The sequence below is a fragment of the Ranitomeya variabilis genome, chromosome 8, assembly GCF_051348905.1.
Source record: "Ranitomeya variabilis isolate aRanVar5 chromosome 8, aRanVar5.hap1, whole genome shotgun sequence".
Classification (NCBI taxonomy): domain Eukaryota; kingdom Metazoa; phylum Chordata; class Amphibia; order Anura; family Dendrobatidae; genus Ranitomeya; species Ranitomeya variabilis.
Window position 1 is genome coordinate 31,520,759 of NC_135239.1, and position 25,505 is coordinate 31,546,263.

Here is a 25,505-nt window from a genome sequence, read left to right on the forward strand (position 1 = left end):
CCTCCCCATAGAATATAATATACCCCCCATAGTATATAGCACAACCCGCATATCAGATAACACAGCCCACATAGTAGTATACAGCACAGCCTACACAGTAGTATACAGCACAGTCTATGTAGCAGTATACAGCACAGCCCACGTAGCAGTATACAGCACAGCCCACGTAGCAGTGTACAGCACAGTCTATGTAGCAGTATACAGCACAGCCCACATAGCAGTATACAGCACAGCCCATGTAGCAGTATACCGCACAGCCCATGTAGCAGTATACAGCACAGCCCACGTAGTAGTATACAGCACAGCCCACGTAGCAGTATACAGCACAGCCCACATAGCAGTATACAGCACAGCCCATGTAATAGTATACAGCACAGCCCGCATCTCTCCTCTCCCCCCGAGAATGGCCCCACAGTCCAGTAAAAAAAAAACGCACTCCTCACCTCTCCTCGTGCCTGCGTTTTTCTCTGCTCCTGTCTTGGTGGCTGCCGCTGCACTGCCTGGCACACAGTGAGTGCGTGCACACCCGCAGTGTCAGAGGCAGAGTGGGGAATGATGGGAGAGGGGGTGTCAGCAGATGCTCTCTCCTCCATCATTGCATTCAACTGTATCGGCCGGTATAGTTGAATGCGGGGGCGCTGGAGGGGGGGTGAGTCGGCGTGCAGCGGCCCACTACTGGCACTGGCCCTTCTGGCATTTGCCGGCCCTGGCTATACCTAACAATACTATTCATCTAATAATTAGTTTCTGCTGGAGCCGGGGGAAGGACTCCTCAATAATTAAACCTCAGGAAGTCAGTCTGTCTGCCAGTTATAGCTTTTGCTCTCCTGGCTTGGTTGTCTTCTACCTCAGTGCATTTTCTGTTTTCTTGACTATTCTGCTACCTGATGACTCTGCCTTTGATTTGGACTTTCTGGTTTGATATGGCTCCCTTACTACTCTTTGCCATCCAGTTCCTATAGCTAGCTACCTCATACTGCCCCTTATGAAGGAAATGGACCTTCTCCGAAAGGCGTAATCCAATAAAAACTTTATCCACCCTTCTGAATCTGGTCTTCTACATCCACAGCAGCACCTGAATGACACCACAATTCTTTCCTCCATCAGTCATATCCACCTTAATTCTGTTTCTAGGGATCCGCTACCGCCGGTCGATGGATTAATCCTGGTTCTTTCCAGTGATGTGCCTGCCCAACACAACCACTATAGATGAGCAGCATTTGCACCATTATACATGTCGGGCAATATTGATTCACACATGGGGCACTTTTCTTTTCTCAGCTCTTACTGCTCCCCATGGCATGGTCCATATATTTTCTATGTGCGGACTGTCTTATGCACGGACAGAATATGGACCAATTATACTCTTGTCTGAACTAGCCCATAGACCGCTCGTTTCTTATAATGGAAAGTCTTGCAAAGAGGTAAGGCTAACCAGTATAGGGTTCCATCGCAAGAGCCCTGTAGCCACAAAGATATCAATTTCAGCTCCAATCAGAGGAATTGTCATCCGCTTTTCTTAGCCTCCTAGACACAGGTGTTCATGTAACTACAAAGAAAAAGTTATTAAAATATGAAAACTTAAGAAACTTCTACATATTTGTTAGTAATTTGTTGATTTGGGCAATAGATGCCCTTTAAGAGAACTCAGCGCAAGTTATTCTGTCCATGTCTAATCGAGACCCCAGTGGACCAGCAATTCGTATATGAGTCAGAATACTATTAGTGTTGTATTTGACTTGTTTTCCTTTTTTTTAGCATCAGTTCTGTCTGTACTAAAAATGTCCGCTCTTCTTTGATCTGTAGTCTCCTTCTCTCCTTCCTATATGACTCATTTCAGTGTTGATTCAGCTCCTGAAATCCTGACAGCTAAGAACACCGTGCATTTCAGTAAACACTTCAAGCAAGTGCGTGGCCCGGCTGCCATGATTGAGCACTCCTTTCCCCTTTAGCATCAAGGATCAGAACAGCAGCAGGTCTAAAATTCAGTCCTCAAAAGGGGAATTGTCAGGTTGGGTATGAAGTACCTCTCGTCTTGAGCACAGGTGAGTCAATCAGTGCCTTGTCCATTTTGCCTAAACCAGCTGTGCCCCAGCAGTGATATTCTAAATCCAGCCAGTTAATGACCCTTCAGAGTGAGTGTTAAAAACCCTCTGCTTTATACAATACTGATCATAAGTAGTACTTAAAATCAAGTGCCAAGACTGTAATACTCTGGAATGCATTGTAAGAGAGTTAAGAAAATACATCAAGACCATAGAAAGGGGTTTTATATGTGTTATTGAAGGTCCGTGCCCAAGAGTAGACTACGACGGGAAATAAAGATGGAAAGATACCTTCTACGACTAATATACTCGTCTATACGTGAGACTTCAGAGCAGCGAGCCCTACTCTCTTTCTTTCCAGTTTTTCATATATTCACAGAAGAAAAAGAAGCCAAGTTTCAGTATGCTGTTTTACATGGTCCTCACACAAGAGGACTGAAAAGGAGGGATCAAGTATTTAGCTTTATCTTTCAGGTCAAAGTAATTTTCAAGCCGTTATTTTGCCATTTTCAGAACGAAATTCATAAGTGACCACCTTGTTTCTTGGGGCCGTCAATTTTACCTGGAGAGTCAGTCAAGCCCTTACAAATAGCACCAGAGATCTCAGCTCCCTGAAAGACTGGGGGGCTAACAAAAAGTGTAGTCTTAGTTTCCAAGACTGGGGTGGGGGGGTAACAAAAAGTCAAGTGTGAGTTTCCAAGACAGGGGGAGGGTGGCAAAAAGTCAAGTCTCAGTTACCAAAGATAACTCAGTTACCAATATTGCCTTGCGCTGGCGTGTACTCCGGAGGACAGAGAATGAACTTCAATCCAATATTGCGGCCAGCATGCAGCCAGCGGGTAAGGAAAGGGTGAATCAAACACCCGAAAACCCCGTCCATATGACCCAAAACTGGTTACGCCAAATTCAGATGACAGGTTCCCTTTAACAGTCCAAAATCCAAGAGCATATTTCAAAAATGTTTTTGACCAAAAATATGTGAATTTAAAGAGGGCCTGTCAAAATTGAGTTAAATGCCTTTTTAAAATCCCTGCATTCCTCTGATGATCCTGCTTTTTCCAATTTGGGTTTCGTTGCTCCATTGAAGAGATTTTCTTCCATAGTGCAACGTGAAATCTCTGCTTGCAGAAAAACTGTGCCTTTCTTCAGAGTCTTCTCTGGGGACATGAGCTTTCACACCTCACTTCCAGACACTGCCAATCACAGCTCATCTAGCAGTCTCAGACAGTGCTGAGCTGTGATTGGCAGCATCTGGATGGGAGGGTTGAAAGCCCACGCCCCCAGAGAAGATTCTAAAGAAATGCCTAGTGGACTGCAAGCAGAGATTTCTCATAATGTGCTCCAAAAGCAACAAATGTGAATATCTCTGCAATGGGGTGATTTAACAAAAAATGAAAAAATCAGCAGAATCAGGGCAGATTAGGGATCTTTACAAAGTATTTAACTTAATTTTTGGAGGGCAAGTGATAGGTCCTCTTTAAGTTAAAGTGGTGACTGCTTTAATTATGGTTCTGGGGACTCCATATATCTTTTGCACTATTTACAATTCATTGCTTTAAGTCTTCAAAGGATAGCTGAACTTGGGGGGATTTCCTGGCTTAGAAGACCCATTTTTATATATCTTTTTAGGAAATTCTGAATTTGCCACGAAATAGCCCCTTCTCAGGACCTCTATCTATTGGCCAAAGTAGATAGTGGCAACAAAGAACATTACCTACTCTGGAAGACCTGTCTTATCTTTCATTCCACAGGAAATTTGTTGATCGGTTTGTCCAGTTGCAGGAGGAGGTAATGGTACCCCTGAAAAGCCCCTGAATGATGTGGAATTACTGAGTAGAGACTGTCTTCTGCTGGCTGGACGAAACCATGCAGAACCAACCGGCACCAGAAGAGTTGCAAGGGGAGTGAGTTCATGTGCAGGATTTGTTCAGGTGCCTTGGATGATGGATTCCCTCACGCCAACTAGCGGCAGGATTTGGCACCAAGGAGAGGAGCAGTATGGACGTGGGCCAGAGATGACACTGAAGCCAGCGTGATAGGACTCAGCAGTGAGCATGCACCATCAAGGTGCTGGCTGCCATCAGACATAGCCCTGACGATTCCCAGTGAGAATCAGAGACCCAACTACGCTGGTCAAGACCCAAAGACCCAACCTGCGCTGGTCATGATCACAACCTTTGTCTTATGCCGGTCAAAATCCAGAGCTCTGATGACGTCCTTTGAGAGCTGGGACCCAGTCCTCTCTTCCTCAGATCTAGGAGATACCGACCATCGGTCAAGCACTGAACATCCACGAGGAGACGTTGACCGGAGGAGGACGCCTGCAGTTACAGAGGAGGCCATCACTTCCAGAGATAATGTACAGTACAGGGGTGAGCCTGGGTTAGGACAACAGGTGGGGTGGGACCAGCTGGAAGACAGAAAGCTCAACGTTCCTTGATATACTTTGCTAGAAGGACTTGCGGCCTATTGGGAAAACCTGGTAAACCCTGCTAGGGCCAGTGTTGCGGGAAGAGTTAACATAGTAGCTCCCCAGGAACGGGTGTACCACCCTTGTAGGAAAGACACAAGTATAATTTCTGAGATTGAATTCCAAAATCTAATGTATGTTTACTGTCATATGGTTTACTGCTGTTTACACTGTTTTATATTGTTAGCTGCTCCCTGTCCACTGTAACGTCCCACCATATCAGAAGGAAATAATTAGTTCATTGACTATTCCAGCTTCGTGCCTTCTGTGCCTTGGATTTGGTCACCTGCTTATACTCTGAAAATAAGTTATCACTATCACCTTTCCGTAGGACAGATAATAACTTATGGATAGGTGGTGGTTAGACCTCTGAGACTGGGATTTTTTATCCCTGGCGGGGAACTTTTAGTCCCTTTACAAATTGGAATGTCGCACTATGCATTCTGTATATGGCTGCCAGAAAAAGTTGAGAATAACATTTGGTAGCTCCATAGAGAATGAATGGAGCGGTGGTCGGGAATGTGCACTGTGACTCCATTCTGCCAATCAGTGAGGGTCTCAAAGGTTGGAACCCCACTGATCAACAAGCTATGATCCATCCTGTTGACAGGTGATAGGGATAGCTTGTTTTCAACGGACAACCCCTTTAATTGATTAAGTGTGCAATACCAAATTTCTCCTGCGGGACTGCTGCAGGGATAGTTAACACTGATGACAGATGATCAAGGAACTTTGTGATCAGATTATTGTCATGGGACCCTTCTAACGAGTAGATATTATACAAAGCGGTGAAGTCCTTTAACCACTTTTTTGACAGGCACAGGTAACAGCGCTGACATTAGCTCATTGATCACTCAAAATTCCGAACTTTCAGGAGCTTACATTCAAACTTTCTGTGTTTGGTGACTTTGGGAATTTGCTCCGTGATAAATGCTTTGCTTTCTTCGTGCTAAATGAATTCAAGCAATGACCATGAGATTTCTTGGTCGGAAACGGAAAAGTCATTTGTTACATTTCAGGCAAGAAATGAATAATCCATAGCTGATTTGGCTTCAGAGGCTATTCTGTGCTAAGCACTTAAGTTAAATCCAGACTTATTAAATGTTCTTTTGGATTTTGTGTTAACCCCTAATCCTCCATGGGCCAGCAGGATTTACAGAAAATAAACCTTTCCTTCTGAGGTTCAGACGTTAGTCTATAGGTCAATACTATGGAAAAGTAATTGTACGGTATGTAAAAGCTCTATTCGTAATTATCCTTGGAACCCATGCAAATTGTTGTCTCCCATATTACCATATTGAATACGTTAATTTGCAATTAAAGGTTTTGCTTACAAGATAGGTGACAAATCAATGGGGGTCAGAACATTAGGACCCCTACTGGTCATGAGAAAGGGGTTTCCGTACCACTCTCGTGAATCTAAAAGGGAGAGTTTTTCTTTGTGAAAAGCGTCAAGTTGTGTAAGGAGACTTATTGGCCATGCAATGCTCATCTGTGAATTTAATTATGAAAGTAGCCTTGAAGAAGAGTTGAGGAACTCTAGTGCCATATATTGGATGTATCAATCTTAAAAATATCTTTTTACGAGCCTTGCCGCATGACATAGGATAAGAAGTCACACCAGATAGTATTTGCAGACATGTATTTCGGGGTGTCTACCCCTCATTAGTGCATAACAGGCCATCTGATTTAGCTGGGTGAAAAGTCTCTGACAGGGTGTCTAAGGGGTATTGTAACTCCTTGAGGAAGGTACCAACCAGAATAAGGAAACTTATAGGTGTGCAATGATAATCAGGGAACTAGAGGTCAAGACTAGAGTTGAGCGAGTTTTTCAATATTCGGCCCCAATAATGATCGGCGACGAATATTGTTTTGTCATTGGAGTAAATGGGAGTAGAAATGAACGAATATGTTCGGAATCGAATATCATAGATAAATTCGGCACGAATAGGACACCAATATGGCACAAATGTGGCAAATTCAGATTCGGCGACCAATTCCGCACAACTTTAGTCAAGATCCCTTAATCTCTAAAGTGGCTATTTGCATGCTTTTATGAATGGAGTGGTAGTGAGCATGCATGTCCAATACTTTATTCATTGTCTAGGGTTTGGTGGTCACACATGCAAATTAGTGCCCCCATAGACCCATAGAAGTGAATAACGCATGTGCACTCCCCCTCTATTGACATAAGGAAATCTAAGGTCTCAGGATCTGTGGGGGACCCAGGGGCCATGACTATTACTGCCTAGAAACTCATTTCAATTTTAGAGGAAAACTGGACTGGATCTGTTGAAGTGCTTGATAGCACGAAACGGCTGTCATCCGCAATGTGTTCACCACCCTCCCTGCACTGCATGATTGCATGTGAATAAATCGCTTTGGCTCAACACCGGTGAGTGCGCTGTTATTTTTCTTATCTGGACATTTCTCATAAATTGTTTTTTCTGAAAAGCAGCACCCTGGTGGAGCTTGGATAGCGATCACTTTTTTTCTCTTGTGACAAAAAAGGCATACACGGCATGTGATTTTACATTCCTGAAGCAGTAAGGGTCTAACTTATAGCGGCTGTGCGATTGCAATACCTCTGGACTGTGGATACATTTCAATTTTAGGCTGTGTGCACACGTAGCAGATTTTTCGCGGTCTTTTTCACGGTTTTTCGCTATAAAACCGCGAAAAAAACGCTCACATTAAGCATCCTATTTAATAGAATGCAATCCGCATTTTTTGTGCACATGCTGCGTTGTTTTCCTGAGCGGAATCGCATTCCAGAAAAAAATGCAGCATGTTCATTAAATTTGCAGAATCGCGGGGATTCCGGACACCTAGGAATGCATTGATCCGCTTACTTTCCGCATGTGGCTGTGCCCACCATGCGGGAAGTAAGCAGATCATGTGCGGTTGGTACCCAGGGTGGGGGAGAGGAGACTCTCCTCCACGGACTGGGCACCATATAATTGTTAAAAAAAAAAGAATTAAAATAAAAAATAGTCATATACTCACCTTCTGATGGCCCTCTCAGCGGTGCACGCAGCCGCTTCCGTTCCCAGGGATGCTGTGTGTGAAGGACCTGCGATGACGTCGCGGTCACGTGACCGTGACATCATCGCAGGTCCTGCACACAAAGCATCTATAGGAACGGAAGCCACTGAGGAGATCGGCTGTTTGCGGAAGGTGAGAATAACCATTTTTTTTATTTTTTTTTTAATTATTTTTAACATTATATCTTTTACTATTGATGCTGCATAGGCAGCATCAATAGTAAAAAGTTGGTCACACTTGTCAAACACTATGTTTGACAAGTGTGACCAACCTGTCAATCAGTTTTCCAAGCGATGCTACAGATCACTTGGAAAACGCTAGCATTCTGCAAGTTAATTATGCTTGCAAAACGCTAGTTTTTAGCAGGAATACGCATACCAATACCGCATGCGATATACCCGCGACAGGAGTTGCAGAATTGCCGCGGAAATTTCCACGGCAATTCTGCGACGTGTGCACTTAGCCTTAATCTTTCCATTCCTGATATTGGATCCATATAAAGTGTCATCCGCGGGAATTTTAACCAGCAACTATATGAGATTTCAGAAATCTCATGCACACACATTGTTTTTTTTTTCCTGATTGATTTGGAAAACTGCTGCCTTTTTGCAAACTGAAGCATGTCACCCATAGAAAGCAATGAGTAAGTGCAAAAATGCAGCAAATAAAGCAGGAATCAGTTTCCAAATAAAGCAGGAATAAGTTTCCAAATAAAGCAGGAATCGGTTTCTATCACTGAATCACTCTCCAGTTTGTCCTTCCCCACACCCAGATAGTCATCATCCAGCCCTGTCCAGCTTTGTAGAATCTGACTACAGGCATTGCAATGTCTCATCTCTTATTAATGCGGTGCTAGTTTTGGAAGCAACAATCAGATATTAACCCCCCTACCTGTAATTTCCTAGGTACACGCCATCAGGATTCAGCATTGGGGCGATTTTAAAGATCAGGTGATCCCTGAGGGATTTGGCGGTGGGGTGTTGGCTCACAAGGAAATCAATAATGCCTGTAAGAAAGAAGAAAATAAAATATTTTAAATATTACTGTAAATACAAAAAGATCACACAATAAAGTAAAAAAATGGACGGGTTCATTCTAATCTTATTATACAGAGTAGAACATTAATCTGGATTTGGAGGTTGGATTTATGACATTCGGTGACACCATCTGTACTGATGTCCTCTATAACACTTGCGTTCTTTCTTACCTTTACGCTTCACTCAATATATTTCAATGTTTGGCGCAATATAAAAACCTTAAAAATCAAAATGTGATTTTGTGATACTCTGTCAGGAGGAAACGTTAAAGGTATATGTGGCCACCCAGTGGTTGTGATGCGAATTACAGCCTGTCAAGGATTTTGATCCCATGAGTGGGATATTGAAACCAATGTTGATTGGATGGAGCTGAGCTGCAGTACCAAACACAACCCATGGACAAGAGTGGCGCTATTTCACAATAAATATCAATTTTTTTATCCCTTTATTGGGTGTATATAGTATACAAAATAAACATTTGACTTCTAGACAGTTGATCATGTGCCTGTTACTGGCTTCATCGGTGATATTACTTTATCTATGCAGGTTACCACTGTAGCCAACCACAGACCTCAGCCTCATACCAATCATCATGAGCCCATGATCAACTTCCTAACCAACAGAGATGAAACGTAATGATACTGGAGTGATGGCCGCATTGATTTTCTTGTTTTATCATATTTTTTTTAATTTTGGTAAAAAAATATATATATATATATATATACACAGTGGCCAACATTTCCATTGACATTTATATCCTTCCTCGAGCTCACCTTGGTTCCTACTGGAAATGCCCCTGGCCCACCTGGGTTTTACATAAACCCATTCACTTTTGGAGCAGAAGTTCCAGGAAAACTAGGAAAGTTGTCAATTCTGTATATAGTAAACAATACAATCCCTTTAAAGAGGTTAAACGATTTTGACAAGTCTCTAAATTTTTTTTCATATATATATATATAAGGAGTCCCCTAAAATACATTGATCACAAGGTGATCTCCAGTGATTGGTGGTGATTATCTGTGGAGGAACCCGGAAGCAAGTGTTGATTTCTTCTACAGTGCCACCCCTGGTGAAATAAAGTACTACACTGTAATTATTGATGTTGGTGTAATCCATGGATGTGATAGGGGGGCTTCAGAGACAGACCGCTAAAGATGTCTGTAAATACAGTTACTCTCACTTGGACTACTTATTGAAACCGAACCTCTGGATTGTGTGTCCCCTGGTAAAGCCCATTACTTTGATTTGATTTAATTTCCTGCTACTTTCTAAATTAACGTCTTCAATTCAGCCTCCTCGGGGCCAATTTTTCTATTCCCAAATTTCTATAAAATATAGGTCAAAGTAGCGCGGCTACGTATGGATTCCGCTCATCTGTCTTGTATGCGTGTCGGAATAACGCTCCTCACAGTGTTAATGTGTCAAGACAAAAGCCAAGCAGCCCCAAGACCGGATCAATGCAAACCACATCTCACAGATGGTGTAATCACCTAGGTACGTATGACCGCCCCTCATTACCGCAAGGTTAGGAATTTGGCAGCTGCCGGCGCCCATTTAATATCATTTACAACAACAAAAAGCAGACAAAGAAGTACAGCAGATGCACTGATTTATTAGTTGGACCTTGTATTAAAATAACAGTTTGCTGGTAAACAGGAAGGGTAATGATGCCAGTCACCCTCGTTAGAGGCTAATAATAGCTTAATTTGTCCACTAATTGACCTTTGATACTGCCGAAGCGTTGTAGTGTGTTTCAGGGCAAGAGATAAACAAGACCACGATTATGTTACCTCGGAGAATGGCTTCGGCAAATGGAAGGTAGTTAGCGTAATACATTATTTGCTCACAGATGAGCGGATTAATTGGTCTGCCAATTAGAAGGGTACTGGGGAAAACAGGGCAGTCTGCACTATAATGTGCCGTGTACACAGTAGACCACCACAAGCGATATATTCTGAGTCATCAGTGTCTTATGTTGCATCGGAAAACCGAAGTTGTCTTCCATCTGCTACACTCTGAGCAATAAAGAATTATACCTAAAGAGTAAAGACATAAAAAAGTCAACTGTAGGCTCAAAGGAAGGTGGCAGGATGGATTCAAACTACTGTAATAGAAAAGTGTAGGACAGAAAGTTTATTGTGTGGTTAAAAGTAATTGAACTTTTCAAAAATGTTGGTGTATTATTCTACTGTAGCGCTGTTCATGGCAGCCTGGTGGTTCTTTATAAGGCTTCTACAGACATGTAGCAGATAGGGTTGAGCGACCTTTACATTTTATAGGATCGGGTCGGGTTTCACGAAACCCGACTTTTTCAAAAGTCGGGTCGAGTGAAATCGGCCGATCCTATAAAAAAGTCGGGGTCGGCCGAAACTCGAAACCCAATGCAGTGCATTGGGTTTCCAATGGTTCCCAGGGTCTGAAGGAGCGGAAACTCTCCTTCAGGCCCTGGGATCCATATTTAAGTGTAAAATAAAGAATTAAAATAAAAAATATCGCCATACTTACCATCTGATGCGCCCTGGTACTAAGCGGGAACCTTCCTTCCTTAGAATCAGCCTTCCAGGACCTTGCGGTGACGTCGCGGTGACGTCGCGGCTTGTGATTGGTCGCGCGGCCGCCCATGTGACCGCTCGCGCGACCAATCACAAGCCGCGACGTCACCGTGACGTCACCGAGGGTCCTGGAAGGGCTGATTCTTAGGAAGGAAGGCTGCCGGAAAGAAGCCGAGGGTGAGTATATTCCTATTAGGTATATACTCACCCTCGGACGCGCCCTGCTTCTTTCCGGCAGCCTTCCTTCCTAAGAATCAGCCCTTCCAGGACCCTCAGTGACGTCACGGTGACGTCGCGGCTTGTGATTGGTCGCGCGAGCGGTCACATGGGCGGCCGCGCGACCAATCACAAGCCGCGACGTCACCGCGATGTCACCGCAAGGTCCTGGAAGGCTGATTCTAAGGAAGGAAGGTTCCCGCTTAGTACCAGGGCACATCAGATGGTAAGTATAGCGATATTTTTTATTTTAATTCTTTATTTTACACTTAAATCTGAATTCCGATACCAATTCCCGATATCTTAAACATATCGGGAATCGGTATCGGAATTCCGATTCCAGATTCAGAAGATCGCCGACTTCTTGGCCGACCCCACACAGGGGTCGGGTCGGGTTTCATGAAACCCGACTTTGCCAAAAGTCGGCGACTTCTGAAAATTGCCGACCCGTTTCGCTCAACCCTAGTAGCAGATCCCAAAGGAACCTGTGACTTCAACCTATAACCACTATACAGGGATCTGAAGTTTCACAGGGCCCCCAGGGTTGAGTCCATGGAGTGGCTGCTGGCTAGAGGAGCAAGATAGCAGAAACCGGTCATATAAGCATGAAAAAAGCAAAGAATATAGAAAACTAAGTCATAAGGTAGAGCAAAAAGGTCAAAAAGGTCAAAACAATCTGTGGTCATCAACTGAATAAAAAGGAAGTTCCACGGGGCCCCCAGGGTTGAGTCCATGGAGTGGCTACTGGCTAGAGGAGCAAGATAGCAGAAACTGGTCATATAAGCATGAAAAAAAGCAAAGAGTATAGAAAACTAAGTCATAAAGTAGAGCAAAAAGGTCAAAACAATCTGAGGTCATCAACTGAATAAAAAGGTAGCTGTCATGGGTGTACTGCAACAGAGAGGGGCCAGAAGACCGCGATGTCTGATTTCACGTACTTCTGCACTGATTAGAAGCACATCACTATCATATTAAACAATGCAGTGCAGGGGTTAATCTGTTCAGTTGAGAACTCCCGGAGCTTTCCTGCTTTGATGGTCTCAGCTGTTCAGTGTTGGCCACTTCCCCTCTGCTATATAAACTCGCCTCTGGCAATCAGGAATTTCCAGTGTTAGTTTCAAACAGTCTGGTTGTGGAGTTGGAGGTGTTGGTTGATAAGAGGCATTTGGAGAATTGTTCAGAAGACTGTTGCTTGTTGATTTGTCTGTGTGCATATCCTCATCCTCTCCTATTTGTTTTTTCCTTCCTTTACTTTCTGGTGTTCCACTGTGTTTTTTGTGAGTGCATATTTGTGTGATTGGTATTTTTAATTATCTCTGTACGTCTTCCCTTATTAGTCTGGTTTGTGTATTCTTATACACAACAACTCCCCATTTCTCTGGGTGGGGGAAACGACAGATAAGGGCTGATTTAGGAGCTCAGCAAGGCACGTGGCCCCAGAGTCTTCACCATCAGAAGAAATCCGGGGAGCAGGGATAGCTACGGCGCCCCAAGCTTTAGGAATAGGGAAGGAGCCCCGGGATATTCTACAACAGTGCCGTGAAAAAAAGCATGTATTGAACACAGCAATAGATATATATCACTATTGGTATAAAGTAAGACAGATAGTCAGTAGGTGATATATATCTCCTGTATCAGAAGGAATGGCAGACCATTCGGGGATAGTGTAAAACCAAAAGAGGACACCGAACCAGGGTCAGAAAATAATAGGACAATAAAAATTAAGGCTAAAATACCTTTATTAGTGAGGGTAAAATGTAGCACTATAAACAAAACGAGGTGCCCACACGGACAACGAAATGACACATAATTACACCAAATGGCAGTAATATCGATCGGATAGTCAATATTCCAAATAAATACAAAATTAATATTAGTAATTGATCAATATTAAAGACCTACATACCAAAAATTGATATAGGCATTACGTAAAAGGAGAAAATTGGAAGGAAAAACAAAAGACCAATCATATACTGTCCATGTGACAAGGAATACTAGTAGTGATGACAATAAGTGAATAAATTGTGACTGTGCAAAACACAGCAATAAATAAGGTAAAAAATAAATTAATATATGTCACACAATAAAGTGCAAGTGCAAGGTGACAACAGAGACTAACAGCAGAAAATATAATAACATTAAACTAATACGTTCAAAAATCATGGTGATAAAAAATAACACTAGAAATATCTCAAGGAAAGTGCATGTGCAAAAGAATGAGGGGAAGGGAAAGGGGGGAAGAAAAAAAGGGAGAAAAAAAATGAATACAAAAAGAATACTATTCTCAATATGTACAATGAGTTGGTTGGGCAGAAGGTGCTGTAAATCCCATATGTATTAAAATAGATAGGGAAGAGGTAGTAACTATTTTAAAAAAGTGAACAATAGATTTCCTGGATGTATGGTGGTCATCGTGTGCCCTCATGGGGACCACCATACATCCAGTTAATCTCTCCTTCCTCTGCCTATGGACTTGGCTTATTATTCTTTACCTGTGGTCACTAGATGCTGCAAATAGCTACTACCTCTTCCCTATCTATTGTAACATATATGGGATTCACAGCACCTTCTGCCCAACAACTCATTGCACATATTAGGAATATTATTATTTTTGTGATCAGTTTTTTTTATTTCATGAGTTTTTGTTTTAATTCTGTGGAAGCATGGTAGAAAAGCAATGTCTGACTTTCATTTGTTCACTTTCATAGATCTTTTATTTATTATTACTTTTGTCCGCTTCAAGTTACTTCTGTGACCATTGTGGGCTTTTCTGGCATTAAACGGGGGGTACTGACAATTTTGACCACGTGTGTAGATATTAGATAGATAGATAATAGATAGATACTCGGAGGACACCTGAGCCTGCTCGGGAAATCTCGAGTAACGAGTATATTCACTCATCACTAATAATTGATAGATAGATAGATAGATAGATAGATAGATAGATAGATAATAGATAGATAATAGATAGATAGATAATAGATAGATAATAGATAGATAGATAGAGATAAATAGATAGATAATAGATAGATAGATCAATAGATAGATCGATAGATAGAGATAGATAGATAATATATAGATAGATAATAGATAGATAATATATAGATAGATAACAGATAGATAGATGATAGATAATAGATAGATAGATATATAATAGATAGATAGATAATAGATAGATAGATAGATAGTTAATAGATAGATAGATAGATAATAGATAGATAGATAGATAGATAGATAGATAGATAGATAATAGATAGATAGATAATAGATAGATAATAGATGATAGATAGATAGATAATGGATAGATAGATAGATAATAGATAGATAGATAATAGATAGATAGATACTAGATAGATAGATAATAGATAGATAATATATAGATAGATAGATAGTTAATAGATAGATAGATAATAGATAGATAGATAGATAGATAATAGATAGATAGATAGATAGATAGATAGATAGATAATGGATAGATAGATAATAGATAGATAGATAATAGATAGATAGATAGATAATAGATAGATAGATAATAGATAGATAGATAGATAGATAGATAGATAGATAGATAGATAGATAGATAGATAGATAGATAGATGCTAGATAGATAGATAATAGATAGATAATAGATAGATAGATAGATAGATAGATAGTTAATAGATAGATAGTTAATAGATAGATAGATAATAGATAGATAGATAGATAGATAGATAGATAGATAGATAGATAATAGATAGATAATGGATAGATAGATAGATAGATAGATAGATAGATAGATAGATAGATAATAGATAGATAGATAATAGATAGATAGATAGTTAATAGATAGATAGATAATAGATAGATAGATAATAGATAGATACTGTAGATAATAGATAGATAGATAGATAGATAGATAGATAGATAGATAGACAGATAGATAGTTAATAGATAGTTAATAGATAGATAGATAGATGATAGATAGATAATAGATAGATAATAGATAGATAATAGATAGATATTTCTTCCTGCGGTGGTGTCCTCGGCTCGCCGATGATCAGTAGTTCTGTGATTCCCCGTTGGTACGAGAAGCTATTAATAAATATGAGTATTTGTATTGAGGAGAATTCCCGGCAGCGGCCGGTGATAGATTCTCCTGTACACAGGCCAGAGCCCAACACATATTCATTATTTCACATTAATGCTGACTAAGCTTTTATTTGCAGAAGGATATTATTTCTTTGCTGCGCAGCCAATTGGCTTTTTAAAGAGGCAGCTCCTTTTAGCAATGACCTGATGGCATTTAGATTTTGTATTAAATCACAAAGCGATGGGTGTATTAGGTGACATTTGGGATGATCAGATCACTGCTGGCTCCTAGCACCGGAGTATGTACAGTTGTCATAACAACTACAGCGTAGCGCGTCTGAGCCGCGTGCTGCGTATCTGCCCCATTTAGGAGGGTCGGAGGTGTAGTCCTCCTTGGTATTTGTAGTCTATACATTTTTTAATACTTTAGGAGTTCGGTTTTTTGGAGCAAACTAAATTTAAAGGGGTTGCCTGGGATTTTCTATAAAAGCTGGAAATGTATTATAATAATAAAATAATCATGATTCACCTATTCCATACCCTTCAACATGACCCCTCCAAGGCCTTCAACTGTCCTGAAAAATGTGTATCAAACAATCCTCTTTTCCTCACACATTAATCTTTTTCATTGCTGACCTGTCATTCATTATCTGTACAGTTTCTTAAGTATTTTATCGCTTTTACTCTCTATCTTCAATTCTAAGTTGTGACATCTTCCACTATCCAGACTCACGACAAAATAGCTGCTGCCTTCTCTGCCTCGGCTTTTATACAGGCTATCATAGTCGCACCTGATGGCAGTGCTATTGTGGTGAACAGATTACCGGGATGCAACAACACAGATACACAGGAAGTAGTCAATCAAAGCTATTTATTTTCCTACCACAGAATGAAAGTCTAACTATAGGAACCGATGGTTATTCGGGTATATGGAAATCCCATAATATGTTCTAACTACCTAGTTCTGAGTTAAATTACTATTAATGCCTTTCTGTCCTAGATTACTGGGCATCACTCCCAACAATATACCTATCAGAGCCTTTGATTGTTAAACTGACACTAACGGGAGTCACCGGTACTTCCCACTAGATGGTAAGTCCCGCAGGTGAATCACTTAGTTCTCTGTGTGTTCATCACACTGGCTGCCCTCCTTCCCTTCTGAAGCTCGGCCACAGCCCATACCCTGTACTGTACTTTCAAGCTGGATGTAACAGCCCGGTTCACTTGGGTTTCTTTGTCACCACGGCAGGCACCCAGTCTCATCCAATAATCAACATCCGAAGTTTGGTGCTTGACCTGTGGCGTCAGGATGGTTGGTCTTGATGGATGAAGACTGGGCTTTGAGTCTTGACCAATGGAGTCTGAGCTTCAGGTCTTGACTGGCGAAGTCTGGACTTTGGTACTTGACCAATGAAGTCGCACCTGCTTCGGTCTCCCACCACTCTTTGATAGCTCTGTTTCTGTGTTCCACTGCCCACACTTCCTCCCTGTCTCGTATGTTGGTGCCAACTGCCCTCCTGCATTACCACTCTGGCATTTTATATTTGATAGCTGCACCACAAGTACCATCTGACCCAGTGTGCCCTTCAAATTCTTCCCTCCAGAAACACTTCCTCTATCTTTTAGTTCTGGCCTACTCAGTTCACTCAGCAGATGGCGACCTTTGGTCTTGAGTTCCTTAGAACATTGAGAATCCACATCTTCTGCCCTCCAATCCCTTACACTATACCATCTGATGTTGCCATATGCTGAATCTCCTACGAAGTCATGTGATCCTTTTCTGGCTAATGCAATCTTCTGCTATATGTAAAAAGGTGGTGGTCATGTTAAGCATTTCATGCAAATTGTTTTAGTTAATTGAATTCTTACAAATTCTATACGAGTTTGATTTGAATAGAATCAATTTGCCCATTTCTACTGCCCACCCTATAAACTCTATACTATAGAATTGTGAATTTTCTCTGCAGCTCCCCCACAGGTTAATTAAGGAATTACACTCTTCCCATTTAAAGGGAACCTGTCACCCCCAAAATCGAAGGTGAGCTAAGCCCACTGGCATCAGGGGCTTATCCACAGCATTCTGTAATGCTGTAGATAAGCCCCCGATGTTACCTGAAAGATGAGAAAGAGGTTAGATTATACTCACCCAGGGGCGGTCCCGGTTCGGGTCCAATGGGAGTTACGGTCCGGTCCGGGGCCTCCCATCTTCATAGGATGACGTCCTCTTCTTGTCTTCACGCTGCGGCTCCAGTGCAGGCGTACTTTGTCTTCCCTGTTGAGGGCAGAGCAAAGTACTGCAGTGCGCAGGTGCTGGGAAAGGTCAGAGAGGCCCAGCGCCTGCGCACTGCAGTACTTTGCTCTGCCCTCAACAGGGAAGACAAAGTACGCCTGCACTGGAGCCGCAGCGTGAAGACAAGAAGAGGACGTCATCGTAAGAAGATGCGAGGCCCCGGACCGGATTGCAACGCCTATCGGATCGGACTGCCCGCCCCTGGGTGAGTATAATCTAACCTCTTTTTTTCCTCTTTCAGGATACATCGGGGGCTTATCTACAGCATTACAGAATGCTGTAGATACCAGGGCCGGCCCGAGAGATTACGGCACCCTAGGCAAAACTATTTTGTTGTGCCCCTACTACTTTTAACATACCTCCCAACTTTTGAAGATGGGAAAAAGGGACAAAGTTTGCGGCGTGCGAAGCAAATTTTAGGCCACGCCTCTGACCACACCCATTCATAACTAGCCACACCCATATCCACATCCCAACCACACCCATTTAGCACTGCTGATCACACTGTTTCATAAAGAATAATTATAAACAAAAAAATATGGCCACACAGTGCTCCATACTGTATAATGGCCACAGATGATGCTCCATACTGTATAATGGCTACACATGATGCTCCATACTGTATATTGGGCGCACATGATACTTCGTACCATATAATGGCCACACATAGCTACTCCTACACACGCAGTTGCGCTCCGTACACACGCGCTCCGCTCCATACACCTCGTACACACGCGCTCTGCTCCGTACACCTCGTACACATTTAGCTCTGCTCCATACACCTCATACACACACGACTCCGCTCCGTACACCTCATACACACGGCTCCACTCCGTACACCTCATACACACACGGCTCCGCTCCATACACCTCACACACATTCAGCTCCGCGCCATACACCTTTTGCCTTTTGAAAAGATTTTTTATAATTTTTTCTATTTTTTCTCTGGCGCCCCCTTAGGGTCGGTGCCCTAGGCGGCCGCCTAGTTCGCCTATACGTTTGGGCCGGCCCTGGTAGATACGTCCCTGATGCTGGTGGATTTAGCTCACCTTCGATTTTGGGGGTGACAGGTTCCCTTTAAATAAATATGCTGTCTATGTAATAAACAAACAGGCAAAGTCCTTCAAAGTAAGAGGGGTTCTGCAGTCTAGTACATAAATGAGGGTCTTGAATGGAGGACACCCTCTAATAACTTGGAATTTTCTAATAAAGTATTTATAACCAGACAACGCATTTATATAAAAGTGAAATGCCAATCCCCCAGAGGTAAATGTCCATTGTCCCCCATCCCTGTCGGTATAAACCACTAGAGATTGGCTTTGCCGTGTCTCCCGCTGTGCAGATTGTATAAAGTGTTCTGTGTGATCCAATGACAGATGACAGTTACTGCCAGCTCCGTGTAAACCTGGACTCTCATTTTGCTTCATCTTCCCCTGAGGGGACAGCTCAGAAAGTCCCTTTCCTGCCGCAGCTGATACGTGAAAACATACTCTAAACCGCCAGTAACAGCACCTCCTGACTGCATATTGATTTCCACTTTACTGTGTTTTCCAGGTCTCTCATTTTAAAAGCATTTTCCTGTCCTGAATCCTGGAAGTATCAGAGAGAAGTGCAGCTGCCCTGACAGACAAGTCAAACACACACTGGTTTGGAGAGGACTGTCACTGGGTTGAATTTAGGACATCACCTTCATGGAACTATCTGCTGTGTTCTTCACTTTTCAACTTTTTACATCAAACTTAGAATATAAAGCGAACTTTAGTTTTCTGAATTGTATGACAAGTTTTCCCAACTTTCTAATTTACTTTGTTTAACTTTTTCACCAGTTTTCATATCTCCGATGACTGCCAGTGAATCTGAATATATGTGGACACCAGTACAGGCTGATACTTAGACTCCGATCTAGTGTACTTTCCGTTTCAGGTGACATTTCAGAAAAAGCTGTTATAAAAAATATCTAAATTTCGGCTATTATATGACTTATAGCTTGCATTTTTCACTAGTAATTTTCAGTTGTCTCTGAGCTAGTGGATGGAGAGCTGCTGTTATACGCAGCACTATATACAATAGAAAGTTGAAATCTTTGCCCTTCCCGCATCACTTGCTTTCTAGTTTTAAGTTACAAGTGACAACCACTATGGTTGTTGCTTAGTTTTACTACTTTTGCGATAAGGGATTTTTAAAAGGGTTGACCACTTTGGACAGTCTCTACTTCTTACAAGGTTCTCCTAACAATGAGCTGTACTATTACTTTTCACTTACTTGGAGCAGCGTATATGCTCTTTTCGGTTCTATCTTGGGTTTGTCTGATAAATGGCTACAGTATGAACATGCTCCTACACTACACGTTGCATGTATTCCAACCAATGCTCCGGCTCGTTTCGTACCTGTGTTTGCAGCCTCACAACAGGCACATTTTGATCTAGGGGCTCAAAATTGCCACAGCTCCAAACTAATAATCAGGAAAACTAACAATCAGGATTGCAGCGCCCCCCTAGGTAAGGAAGAAGTCAGGAGGCAGAAGAGCAGTGCGTTCCGCTAAGAATAATTCTGAAAACAACCCTTTAGGAACAGAAACAATAAGATGCAATTTCATCAATTTGTATCTTTTTTTTCTTATTCTTTGTATTATTTGTACTAGATGACTAGAAATAAATATACATTTTTTTAGGAACTTTTCTCCCCCAGATCCGCGGTTTTTCAACCTCATAACAATCAGCTGGACGGTAGTCGCTATCACTTGACCTTTTCCACCATGGAGAGAACTTGATACAGATCACAATGACGGATATAATAAATCCACGGTGTAGAGGAGCAGCTTAGCAAATCGTGTTCTATTGTTCACTAACTAAATGGATCTTGTTTTGGTTGTTTCTCATATTCCGAGCTAAAGATTTCATATCCAAAGCAAATACCAAGAGGATGAACGCGCGTCGGCTGCAGGAGCAGGAAGGCCACAAAGCGGAGATTGAAAGTAGGGCAGGAGGTATAATTGAAAGCTTTAATATTTGTACCATTTTTTCAGAACACGCGTTTCCTTGTGTGTCCTTTGGTGAGTCGAGCGAACGAACTAATAAAGTCTGATTTGTATCTAGGGGCTGATTGACACGTTACTGAATTATACAAAGATCCTCTTATCTGACGTTAATGCCGATAACTCTCGCTCTTTCTTCGGGGCAAATGTGTTAGAATGAGAATTATCCAAATACATTTTACTTTTAGTTTATGGACAGAAACAAATTAGCTGTTATCTAATTACTGCGCACCTTCCTGCCACGCTGATTTTTTTTTTTTTTTTTTTCACGGAACAGTTTGTACACGTATTATATAAGTTCTAATAATTTGGAAAAGTTTTTAGAGGCATTTAAAAGACTAATTTTTCAAAAATGTAGTAAGGAATTATAGAGTTTGTGTCCACCTTTAGTCCATCATTGTTTTTTTTGTTTTGTATTTTTTACTTAAATGCATGTATTTCTTTTCTTAAAATTCATTTGTGAAGTTGGGTTTTATTAAAAAAAAAAAAAAAATTGCATCATTCGGCTCTTATAGGTAATTTGTTTCGCTACACATTGAACTTTGATGTGGTCGGTGGTCATAAATGAGCTGAGAGGAGCTCAGAAAAAGACTGGCCAAAAAAAGTTACAAACTCTGCTGTCCGACCGTCAGAACGAGCTCAATGACGGAATCTTAGCTAACTCATTCTGCAGCCAGCAATCAATAGTGCAATAGAGGCTATAGAACACAAACATTGTAAAACTTTTAATTAAATCAAATTGCAAATAAATTGTTTTTTTAGCCCTAAACACATACATTTAACTAAAAAAAAAGAAAGTTGTCCCAAAGGTGGACAACCCCTTTAAGGACCATCCCCTACAAATAGAATTTGGCAAGACCACGAATTAAACAAACTGATAGGAATTATGTAATACTTTACTTCTCCTCTGGTGGCGCTGCAGGGAAATTGAACACTTGCTTGCCAGGCTGCCTGACAGATAAGCGCTAGAGATAAATCTCAAAATTTGCCTTGTCCAGCAGTTTCGATTCCGTCCTAAAAAATGGGGCCAAATTGACAGCACCAGAGGACGCCCCAGGTGAGGGCCTGGGACAGTGGAGAATATAATGTTCCTTTATTTTAACCCTTTTTAAAAAAGAAAGTTTTATTCACCAGAATTGGAAATTTGGGAAAAATTTGTAACAAATTTCATAAGAAAACTTGGCTGTAGACGGTTTTGGCGATTTTCGGGGGAATATTTTTTACAAAATTAAAAAGTAAAAGTAGACGATCCTTTTAAGAAAGATTTTTACTTTTCCGTTTCTGATTTGTAAAACTTTCTGATGTCACTTTGTTGCCATTAGAAAGAATTGACTATAACTGATTAGAACTTACGGACAGAACCATATGATGCCCATTTCTGTAATCCTCCCATGGGTCGTCGTATGGTTCCCATAGAAGTGTCTGTAGCCACATTGTATCTAAGCATGACTCTGATTTCATACATAAACAAAGATTTTTTTTATTATTATTTATTGCATACATTTAATAGAAAAATAATGTTGGCTAGCTGTAGAGAAGAATCTCTCTGTAATGTAGTGCCATACAGAGGCACCATACTAGATGCCTTAGTGGCTATACAAACTAGATGAATGTCTGCCAGACCTGCCAATCACTCAAAAGTGGTTTCCAAACTCTCCTTGAAGGCAGATGGGGAAAGAAAGGTCAGGCATGTTGGATCTTAACATGCCCAATCTTTTTGTTCTTCAGGAAGAGGTCTATGTCAGGGGCTTACTCCCCTCTTCCAAGCTAACCCATGTATGACCTGCCTTATTCCTTGATGCTATCAGATGAAAATAAAGAAAATTGAACAAGAAATCTTATTTTGATATTTAGAAAATCAGAGCAATGCGCCTTTAAAGTATAAATTCCCGCAATGACCTCCAGAGGCTGTGCAGTATTCTGTATTTCATTTTTATGCAATATGCTAAGTAGCAGTCGTGCAGCATTTAAAGGAGCATAATTCTTCAAATTTAATAATTTTTTAAAAATACTTTTTTTTTATACTTTCTAGCCAAGACTTGAAAATCTGCAGTACCAATGGTGACCACCAGAGGCATCCTACTTAAACTGTAAAAAATGTGGTAAAGCAATTCCTGAATTATACCAAGGACTATCCTTGTGGAGAGTGACATTACAGGCCATTCCTCTGTGAAATTAAATATAAAAGATGCCTCTTCAGAGGACTTTTTAACAAGCCATGCTACATGACTTGGGATAAAAGCCAAACCGCATACTCTTTTTGGAGACGTGTTTCAGGGTGTTTGCCCCTCTTCAGTGCAAAACAAGAGATCTGATTTGGCTGTATGAGAGACTTCTGACTGGGTTTTAAGGGATATCGGCTCTCCTTGTGGAGAGTGACATGTAGCAAGTCTTGTAAAAAGGGTTGATATTGAATATTTGGATTGCAACTTCAAGTAGGTGACACTAGAGTTCAAGTCCTCCTCCCTGAAGAGGCTATTTACATATTTAATTTTCCAGAGAAGCATTGCATGCTCTATAAGTCTTCTTACACTGGCATGTCAGTAATGTAATTCTCTATAAGGATAGATGTTATCCCATAGACCCCAGTCAAAGGCTCATACAGCCAAATTAGATCTCTTGTTTTGCACTAAGGAGGGGCAAACACCCTGAAACATGTGTCGGCAAATAAAATACCTGGTTTGGCTTTTATCCTAACTCATGTTGCAAGGCGTATTAAAAGGTCAATATTGACTTTTAGGATCGCTTCTTCCAGTAGGTGACACCAGAGTTTTAGTTCTCTTCCTCTCTGAAGAGACAATCTGTGTATTACACCAGACAGCAGAATGCCGTCCTCAGTGCTATAATTCCCTTTATACTGTTACTGCTTGTTCAGTGGCCGGTATAACAGTCATTACTATTGTTTCATGCCATAGTTACAAATGGCAATACACCAGAAGGTCCCGGGCAGTAATCGAATTTCAGAAATGTTCAGAACAGAAGAATGAAGAAGAATATCTTGTGGCATTTTTGTGATTGAAAACAACATGTATTTTAGGGGTGCGCTATTGAATTTTAGATAAAATCAAAGGAGATTCCTTGGAGAGAATGGATCATTCTTCAAAGACAGAAAGTTCTCACCTTCTTCCAGCAGCCTCACGGACATTGCGAAAGCATCGGCAAGTATGAATATAAAGGTCAACAAAGATGGCACTTATTAAAGAGGACCTATCACCAAATTTTTCATGTTGAACTGGACACAAGGCGATATTCGTTGCAGAGAGAAATAAAAAGTTGTGTTTTTTTTTTTTTTTTTTTTTATATAAGCCTTCTAATTTTTTGGCACCGAATGAGTTAACTTTTGTTAAAGGGGTTGTCCAGGCCAAATCGATAAGTCTGCAGTCACTCCGTGTGATAACAAACTTATGAATCCCCCCCCAAACGCATACACTGTGCGCTGGTGGGATTTGCCGGCTTCTGAACTGTAACCAAAGGAACGGCATAGCAAGAAAAAAAAGTCAAAACGCCAGAATTGTTTTTTTGGTCGCCGCGACATTGCATTAAAATACAATAATGGGCGAGGAAAAGGTCGCATCTGGACCAAAGTGGTATAATTAAAAACGTCATCTCAGCGCACAAAAAATAAGCCCGAGATCACGAAAAATGGGGACGCTAGGGGTATCGGAAAATGGCACTTTTTTTTAACAAAGTTTGGATTTTTTTTTCATTACTTAGATAAAAAAGAACCTAGACATGTTTGGTGTCTGTGAACTCGTAATGACCCGGAGGATCATAATGGCAGGTCAGTTTTAGCATTTAGTGAACATAGTAAAAAAATAATACAAAAAACAACTGTGCGATTGCACTTTTTTGGCAATTTCATGGCACTTGGATTTTTTTTTGTTTTTCAGTACGTGATATGTTAAAACCAATGGTGTCGACTACCTCTTGAAGCTCATCAAGAGAATGCCAAGAGTGTGCAAAGCAGTCATCAAAGCAAAAGGTGGCTACTTTGAAGAACCTAGAATATAAGACATATTTTCAGTTGTTTCACACTTTTTTGCTAAGTATATAATTCCACATGTGTTAATTCATAGTTTTGATGCTTTCAGTGTGAATGTACAATTTTCATAGTGATGAAAATACAGAAAAATCTTTAAATGAGAAGGTGTGTCCAAACTTTTGGTCTGTACTGTACATATAATACATTATTTAGAAATTCAATAATAAGGTAAATAATTCCCAAGTACCCTTGGTGGTGATTACAGACAGCAAGAAAAGTTATCATTAAAAGGGAATCTGTCAGCTATGTTGTCTGAGAGCAAAATGAGATAGGGGCTATGACCCTAATTCCAGCGATGTATCACTTACTAGGCTGTGTGGTACTGTTTAAATACAATCAGTGTTTTATCAGCAGGAGATTATCACTAGAGGACTAGGTGCCTTTCTGTTCAACCCTGCCCCCACCACTGATTGGCTGCTTTCTGTGCAAACTGTATATTGATAGAGAGCAGCCAATCAGTGGAGTGGGCGGAGTTATATAGGGCTCAGCATTCCAAGCTCTGAAGCAGAGAAAATAGTGATTTTATCACAACTGCTGCATCCAGTAAACTAAGTGATACATCGCTTGAATCAGGTCTCTGCCCCTACGTTATGCTGCTGTCAGATTACGTGACAGATTCCCTTTAACTTTATGTTATAAAAAGTGGATCTCTGACAGCTATAAAGATGTAAAATTCTACTGTAGCAGATGATGCTGAAATATGGC

At 41.1% G+C, this 25,505-nt stretch overlaps 1 protein-coding gene across 2 annotated transcripts in view; it reads right to left on the bottom strand.

The window, feature by feature from the left end:
• The window catches only part of AGBL4 (AGBL carboxypeptidase 4), a 1,613,281-nt gene that overhangs the window by 245,388 nt on the left and 1,342,388 nt on the right, over window positions 1-25,505 (bottom strand). For both annotated transcript variants that reach the window (XM_077277379.1, XM_077277378.1), the window contains one exon: window positions 8,452-8,566. In XM_077277379.1, the coding sequence (XP_077133494.1) occupies window positions 8,452-8,566 (115 nt within the window). The remainder of the gene's footprint in view (window positions 1-8,451; window positions 8,567-25,505) is intronic.